Genomic DNA, 8,165 nt, shown 5'->3' with positions numbered 1-8,165 from the left:
TTAATTTTAAAAAATCAATAATCTGATTAAGACGTTATAAATTTGCAGTGTATAAACGCTACAAGCAAAAGCTAGCAAAAGTTCAGGCCTTCGTATTGATTTCTAAATAGGTAATTTATTTCGGAACGAAATTCAAATATTCAAAAAACTATAATTAAAAGAAAATACATGTAAAAAAAAAAAAAAAAAAAAAGCGTGACTTTTGATTATACACACATTAAAATCTTCAGTTTTCTGGGAAACACGACTCCGAATCTCGTTGAACCCCAGAAATCCCAGAACGCATCGGGGTTGATTGAGTGCATTCTGGGAATTGTAGTTCTTCAATTCTTTTCCTTATTTAGCTTGCGTTAGGTGGTGGAATCTGCTCTTCAAAGAAAAACACACGTGAAAATATTGATCAGGTAAGGCAAACGTCTTATTCTATCAGTTCTCACCTGGTAAAACCGTCGAGATGGTTAGAGATATGAATTAATTCTTCACCGCACGTTCTTTTTTTACGTATTTAAAATTGTAGCTTGAGTGCGGGTAGAAAATCACCGCTTACATGGCGATGCGTTTCCTTTTGTTTAGTTAGCTTACTTGTGGAAATGTTGGCGCCACCGTACAGTTTGTATTATTTTTTTCCCAAATCTTTTCTAAATGAATAGACGTCTAATTGGGTGACGTTTGTCTCTATAATGCCGCGTTTACCAGTATTTCTCATTCCCTACGACACGTCGACATTTGTTGTAGTCAGCTAACAGTGCTTGTGGTGAAGTTAAAGCATTTATTTTCGATATCTGCTGCATACAAATGTTTAACCAGTGCGCGTTAGCACGGAGCTACGATGGTAAGCATTAGCAATTAGCTTTTACAAGCTAATGTTTACATCCGGAGTCCTGGTAAATTTGCATGTATGTTGCCCGGTTAACGTGATTATTTTTAGGGGTGTGAGCCCAATTCAAGGTACATTAAATAAAATGCATGTTTATATGGTGTAACTAAATGTCTCAAAGTTGTATTGGTTCTATTTTAAGGTCATTTTGAATGAATTTTGTAAGAGCAAACATTTTCACAACGGTAAAAAGCTAACATTTTACACTAAGGAGTGAGCTGTTTGTGTCAAGATTACTAATTAGTGTTCTTTTTTGCTTGAAGGGTTGTGGGACTTTATGGAAACATGTCAAAGAAACGGGGCAGGTAATATCACACAATCACAATCTTTATAATTTCATGAGAGTCAGTGTTGTTTTTGGCAGCCCTCCTAAAGCAACACTAGGTAACTTTTCAACCTTTATAAAATATGTTCCTAACATTTGTGATTAGTCGACTGACTAGTTGAATGACACCTCTTTTATATCTTGAGGGGGTCTGTATCGCTTTCACTGGCACAAATTAACTTTGAGGAGGGTGGCAGGAACCCTGCCACACACACAAAAAAACTACAAATGTGCTGACTGCTTTATGACATACGTCACTTCCCCCTTTCCTCATTCATTATATAGACGGAAGTCGATGGGAACGGGAATTTTTAATGTTGGACGCTTGGTATGCAGGCGGGTAAAGCGGCACAAAGCCAAAAAAGCGCACCAGAGTGACCAAAACGTTGACTTATTTAACGAAACAAAGGAGGGTACACTGTCGTGTCCGGTCTCTTCAATGCCAAGCTTGGCTCCACCTTGGCCTTAAAGCGCAGTCACCCAGTTGTAATTTTGGAAGACGACAGGAGACAATTACGAGCTGGTTGTAAGTCCATCTAACTAACGGCATGTTTTATTTGAAGTTGCTAATTCTGTCGCGATATGCAATGAGTCCATTTGTGGCACGGTAAATAAAAATGAGGGCGGTAATTTTCACGGCTGTGTTTTATCGTCGTGTGCGTGCGTGTACACGTATGTGTTGATGGCATAAGATACTCAAGTTCTTTTCACAGATGTTTATTGGTCATCAACACACTGTAGAATTAAAGTTCAGACATGCAAAATAAGGAAACGCATCTATATTAAACGCTGTAAACATTAGCTTTGCTTCATTGAGGCTAATGGGGGGAAAAAAGACATCCTACTTTAGCCTGCTATAAAACATTGGCCAGTCCTGGAGGATCTTGATCTTCTTTGCCTTGAGGAACTTTGAGGTAGAGATTGAAGTATGCAATGGAGCACCAGCCTGGCTGTGTCGCTTTTTATGGTTACGAATGTAAGAGGCAGCTAAGATTTGTTGATATTTCAGAATATTTATGTTGCTTTCCACCTTGCAGATCTCTTGCACACCCCCAAACTGGATGTAACCCCAGACCATGATTTTGGTAATGATGTAACCACCAAACTTCACTGTTTTCTGAGTGAATCTCAGATCCATGCGGGCTCCAGTAGGTCTCCTGCAATATTTGCGGTGACTAGTGTAATTCAATGGACGATTCATATGAAAAACCCACCTTTTTGCCACTTTTCCAGCGTCCATCCTTTTGACAGGCTGCGGGCCATGGCAAATGCCACATGGTTTTTTAATTGTCTGCACCATGAGAGAGAAATAGTCTGAAATATCAACAAATCTTAGCTGCCTCTTACATTACTCATCATAAAAAGGGACAAATTCTGCAACAGGATGGTGCTCCATCGCATACTTCAATCTCTACCTCAAAGTTTCTCAAGGCAAAGAATATCAATATCCTCCAGGACTGGCCAGCCCAGTCACCAGACATGAACATCATTGAGCATGTCTGGGGTAGGATGAAAGAGGAAGCATGGAAGACGAAACCCAAGAATGTTGATGAACTCTTGGAGGCATGCAGGTTTGCTTTCTTTGATGTTCCTGATGACTTCATCAATAAAATTATATGAATCCTTGCCAAAGCCCATGGAAGCCATACAAAATATTAAATTTAGATCTCACAGCACCACTACATATTTCGCTTATGTTATGTAACATATTTTTGTGTTTGTACATTTACATTTTTTGTTCAATTTTCACACTACTTTCTGTAGGCGACAAAACTTTTGTCTAGCCAAAATTGGACCTTTATGTCTTCATTAAATGATACATGTTTTTTCAGTGAAACAAATATATTTTTGTACATTCAGCATCATTTGGGAGGGTCTTAGCTTTCATATGAGCCATTTCTGAAACCAATTGAATAATTAAAAGTCAGGTTATTAGCAATTGTTTCTACAAAATGGATAGGCGAAAAGACTTTTGTCAGGGACTGTATATTGACTGACATCGGCCGATTTAGAAAGAACATATACTAGCCCGATGTATCGACCGGTTGATAAAACCAATCATTACCCTAACAGTGAACATAACAATTATCCTATTATATCGGACTGATATATCTGTCGACCTTTAGTTCTCACACCCCCCTTCTATGATGTTATGCTAGGAAGCGCAGCAGCGAAGAGTTGAGCGAGAGCTCGGCGTCCACCCTGAGCCCCGACCCGGACAACCTGCTTGGCCGCAGAATCCAGCACAACTGGAGGGAGAAGGGGAGCGTGACCAAGTGGAAAGGCACGGTTCTGGAGCGGCTAACCGTCAACAGCTCCCTTTACATGGTCAAATACGACGGTTTCGACTGCGTATATGGCATCGAGCTGTTCAAAGACAGCCGAGTGTCCACCCTGCAAGTGTTGGCTGAGAAAGTCGGTGAGTGTCCGTTTTTCTCTTGATTTCATTAGCTTGTAAGATGAGCCGATCACAGCGCAAAGTTGTTGTTAGCACTTTGTCAGGATGCTTTCGAACATTTCCAGGTTAGCGGACTCATTAAGGTGTCGTGTCCTCCCCGCAGTGAATAATAAGATCAAGGTGCCTCCCGGGGCAGAGGAGCTGGTGGGACGGGCGGTGGAACATCTGTTCGAAAAGGAGGATGGCGAGAAAAACGAATGGCGAGGCATGGTGCTGTCCCGGGCTCCCGTCATGACCCACTGGTATTACATCACCTACGAAAAGGACCCCGTGCTCTACATGTACCAGCTGTGGGACGATTACAAGGACGGCGATCTACGTGTCCTTCCCGAATCGGGTAACTCGCTGCTTCTTTTTATCCTTCTGCTGTAAATTTGAACGAGTTTATCAGTAGTAGATTTGCTGCCACCCTACTACTTCAAACGGATTGAACGTCTATGGCCGTCCGTGGCAGCCAATGCCAGGCAACTGGCAAACTTTTGCTATGTAAGTTAGCCAATTGTTGTAAACATTAGCATTATATAGCATCTATGCAAATTGGCAAATTATTGTAAACGTTAGCATTATAAAGCATTTAAGCCAGCGGATTTTTGCTATGCAAGTTGGCCAATTGTTGTAAACATTGGCATTAGATAGAAATTAAGCTAGCGCACGTTTGCTATCCGAGTTAGCCAATTGTTTTAAATATTAGCATTGTATAGCATTTAAACGAGCAGACTTTTGCTATGTCAGTTAGCCAATTGTAAACATTCGCATTATATAGCATTTAAGTTCGCGGGCTTTTGCTGTACAAGTTAGCCAGTTGTAAATATTAGCATTAAATAGCATTTAAGCTAGTGGACCTTTGCTCTGCAAGTCAGCCAATTGTTGTAAACCTTAGCATTATATAGCATTTAAGCTAGGTAACTTTTGCGATGCAAGCTGGCCAAGTGTTGTAAACATTAGCATTAAAGAGGATGTAAGCTAGTGGACTTTTGCTATGCAAGTTAGCTAATTGTTGTAAACATTATCATTATATAGCATTTAAGCTAGCGGACTTTTGCCATGCAAGTTGGCCAATTGTTGTAAACATTAGCATTATATAGGATTTAAGCTAGCGGACTTTTGCTATGCAAGTTAGCCAATTGTTTTTAACATTAGCATTGTATTGCAATTTAAGCTAGCAGACTTGTTATGCGAAGTTGGCCTATTGTTGTAAACATTAGCATTATATAGCTTTTAAGCTAGTGGACTTTCGCTTTGCAAGTTAACCAATTGTAAATTTTAGCATTATAGAATGTTTAAGCTAGCAGACTTTTGCTCTGCAAGTCAGCCAATTGTTGTAAACATTAGCATTATATATCATTTAAGCTAGCGGACTTTTGCTATGCTAGTTAGCCAATTGTTATAAACATTTGCATTATATAGCATTTAAGATAGGTGACTTTTGCTATTCAAGTTAGCCAATTGTTGTAAACATTAGCATTATATAGCATTTATGCTAGTGGACTTTTGCTATGCAAGTTAGCCAATCATTGGTAACATTAGCATTATATAGCATTTAAGCAAGCGAACCTTTGCTAAACAAGTTGGCCATTTTTTGTAAACAATAGCATTTAAGCTTGTGGGCTTTTGCTATGCAAGTTAGCCAATTGCAACAATTGGCTAACTTGGGTAGCAAAAGTCCGCCAGCTTAAAAACTTTATAATGCTAATGTTTTAGGGCTGCAGCTATCGATTATTTTAGTAGTCGATTAATCTATGAACTAATTAGTTCGAATAATCGAGTAATCTGAAAAGGAACATGAAAAATTAAAATACCTGAGCTGAGCCTCAGAAAATAAATAAATGAGGATCTATGTACAACAAAAGAATAATTGGCTATCTTACATGACAAAAGTCCTCTAGCTTAAATGCTATTAAATGATAACGTTTTTTTTTTTTCCCCAATGCTCTTAACAAATGGGTCAGACTCGTATTCCCACAAAAAACAGCTAAATATACTTATAAACTAAATTCCAAATGCATTAAAAAACATTAGCCCAAAGAAAAACTTCGCTTACGTTGGTCTTGACAGGGAGCAGTTGGATTCAGCCATGTGAAATGAGGCAGACCAGAGGGCAATGTATCCATCCCAATCAATAAAGTAAATGTAAACACTTTCAAAATAAAACATCAAACACCACTTTAATTAAACGAATACTCGAGGCAACAAAATTCAATTTGAATATTTTTTTTCTAATCGAATACTCGAGTTAATCAATTAATCATTGCAGCACTAGTTTACCAGATTGTTGCTGGTGCGCACCAGATAGCTTAAATTTATGTTATTTCTGTTGATGTCCCTTTAGGGGCTCCGCACTAACCTTTTGGGGTACAACATTTTGTCTGACCCCTAGTTACATAGTATTCAAGGTAATCTATGAATAGTTTTTGGTTCCAATGCACAATGTAGCTAAATGTATAACCCATAGTAATATGACAGTAGATTTATCTCAAAACTGGGTCATTACTACCATCTACTGGTCTCAAATGCCACCGAATCCTCTTAATGCCGCCTCTTTTTTTTTTTTTTTTTTCCCTCGCACGTGCAGAGAACAAACACCTACTTCCAGCCGACAGGAAGCCAGGAGAGGAGCCAGAAAGCCTCGTGGGTAAACAAGTGGAGTACGTCACAGATAACGGGCTAAAGAGAACGGGCCTAGTCATCTACCAGGTGCCCGCCAAGCCCACAGTGTACTACATCAAATACGACGACGACGTCCACATTCACGTCTACGACCTGGTGAAAACCACCTAGAACTCGTGACTCGCCGTCCGCCGGCCATCTTTGAATCAGCCGGTCGTTACCGGTTGAAGTGTTAGCAAAGTTTTTCTTCCGCGCAGCGGGAAGGAAACGCCACCGAAGACGATAACATTTCATTTCTCGGGCTCGCATCTCTCCAGTTTAAAGACGATTTAGCGACGACTAGCGACTCTTTTCGTGTAAATATATCCATTTGTACAGATCGGCAGGTGACGAAATCTAACTCTAAATACGCGTCATTGTGCTTTACGTGTTACGTGACGGCAAAAAAAGTCCTGTTCATCTGAGTGACGTGCCAATCTACCATCGCTGTGAACTCAGTTGAATCGTACGGGAATCATTGATTGTGTCCACACAAAAAAAAAAAAAAACAACAACAACAACAAAAAAAGTGATTATATTTCTGTTCTATTGTGTAAAGTGCAAGTTTTCTACTCTCTAATTATCTAATATATTCAATATACCAATGTTTATGTCCAGTTGCTTTCAACAGTGCTCGTGCTATTTATGTTGACATCAGCGCCCGATATTTTCTTTCCGGAAACTTAAATTGTACGGCCTTGAAATATGAATTGTAACCCTGAAATATTGTTCTGTAAATAGAAATTGAATCGTTTTTATGAATCGAATCAAAGATGTTTGAAAAACATTTTCGTTTCGTGTCGTTCCTTAGCGGTTTTTGCTAGATTTTTTTTTTTTTTTTTTACCCGTTCACTGACATCGACGGCAATAGACGTCCAGTCCGTTCGAACTGGGAGGGCGGCAAACTTATTGGACGTCTAAAGCCAGGCCATGAGATAATTTTGTTTCATTTTCTGTTGAATTTGGGCCATTCTTGGGTCAATTACTGATAATTCTAGCGCATTTACAGGTAACTTCTTGTTCATTTAAGCGTTACTACACAGGAAGGGACTCGAGAAGGCACCCAAATGAATAGGAAGTTACCCAAAATCAACAGGAAGTGACCGGTTTCAGTGCCTTGACGTCAGTGGCAGCCAATCAAAGGCAATGAGTTCATTCTCTGTTGATTTTCAGTCACTTTCTGTTGATTTTGGGGGCATTTACAGTTCACTTGCTGTTAAGCCTGAACGATATATCGTTTAAACATCGACATCGCAATGTGCGCATGCGCGGTAGTCCCATCGCAAGGACGTGCGATAGTTTTTTTTTTCCCAGTCCAATAACCTTTGTTCTGCTTCATTCGCTCGCATAGCCTCTCTCACCCCATTTCCCAGCTCTCAGGGGCAGTTTACATGGCGACTCTGCGACACAAAGACGCAGTGACTGAGTAGCGGACTCGGCTCGCGTGCATATGGTGTCGGCGAAGACGAAAAATTCTGAATCCTGCCTCCAAAGTGGAAGAATCCGATTGCGGGGGGTTGAGGGGGGCTTCCTCGGCATGCATATCAAAGGCTCCTGCGGTGCAAAACCGCGCTGGTAACGTCAGCACTCGTACACGTCACATTGGGCGTGCGCAGCGGTGCTACTAAACGTTTAAAACGGCAAATATGGCGGAATGTCGGATTTAATTCACTGTTTTAATAATATTTTGAAATTAAATATGTTGAACGTTTCAATTTTTGTGCCTTTTTGAACAAAAAAAAAAGAAATTGCTTCGAGTGGGCGGGCATATTTTTTTCCGGGCTGAGGGAGCTTGGTGGGGTCAAAGTGCATCATTCTCTGTCGCCCTGTAAATCTGCACTGCCCCCTAGGGCCTGGCA

General features: G+C 40.2%; 1 protein-coding gene across 2 annotated transcripts; it reads left to right on the top strand.

Moving 5' to 3' along the window:
* Positions 1-286: 286 nt before the first annotated feature.
* LOC130929377 (spindlin-1-like) lies at positions 287-7,091 on the top strand. Of its 2 annotated transcripts, none has more exons than XM_057856477.1 (5): positions 287-404; positions 1,141-1,182; positions 3,362-3,621; positions 3,764-3,997; positions 6,233-7,091. In XM_057856477.1, the coding sequence occupies exons 2-5, from the start codon at positions 1,163-1,165 to the stop codon at positions 6,436-6,438; spliced, it is 720 nt and encodes a 239-aa protein (XP_057712460.1). In that variant the 5' UTR covers positions 287-404; positions 1,141-1,162; the 3' UTR covers positions 6,439-7,091. The 2 variants fall into 2 exon arrangements, with proteins under 2 accessions (XP_057712460.1, XP_057712461.1); XM_057856478.1 differs by lacking the exon at positions 287-404 and adding an exon at positions 655-832.
* Positions 7,092-8,165: the final 1,074 nt, after the last annotated feature.

This window comes from Corythoichthys intestinalis, chromosome 14 (genome assembly GCF_030265065.1).
Source record: "Corythoichthys intestinalis isolate RoL2023-P3 chromosome 14, ASM3026506v1, whole genome shotgun sequence".
NCBI lineage: Eukaryota > Metazoa > Chordata > Actinopteri > Syngnathiformes > Syngnathidae > Corythoichthys > Corythoichthys intestinalis.
Note: the sequence above shows the minus strand (reverse complement) of the source record. Positions and strands in the feature narration are given on the sequence as shown.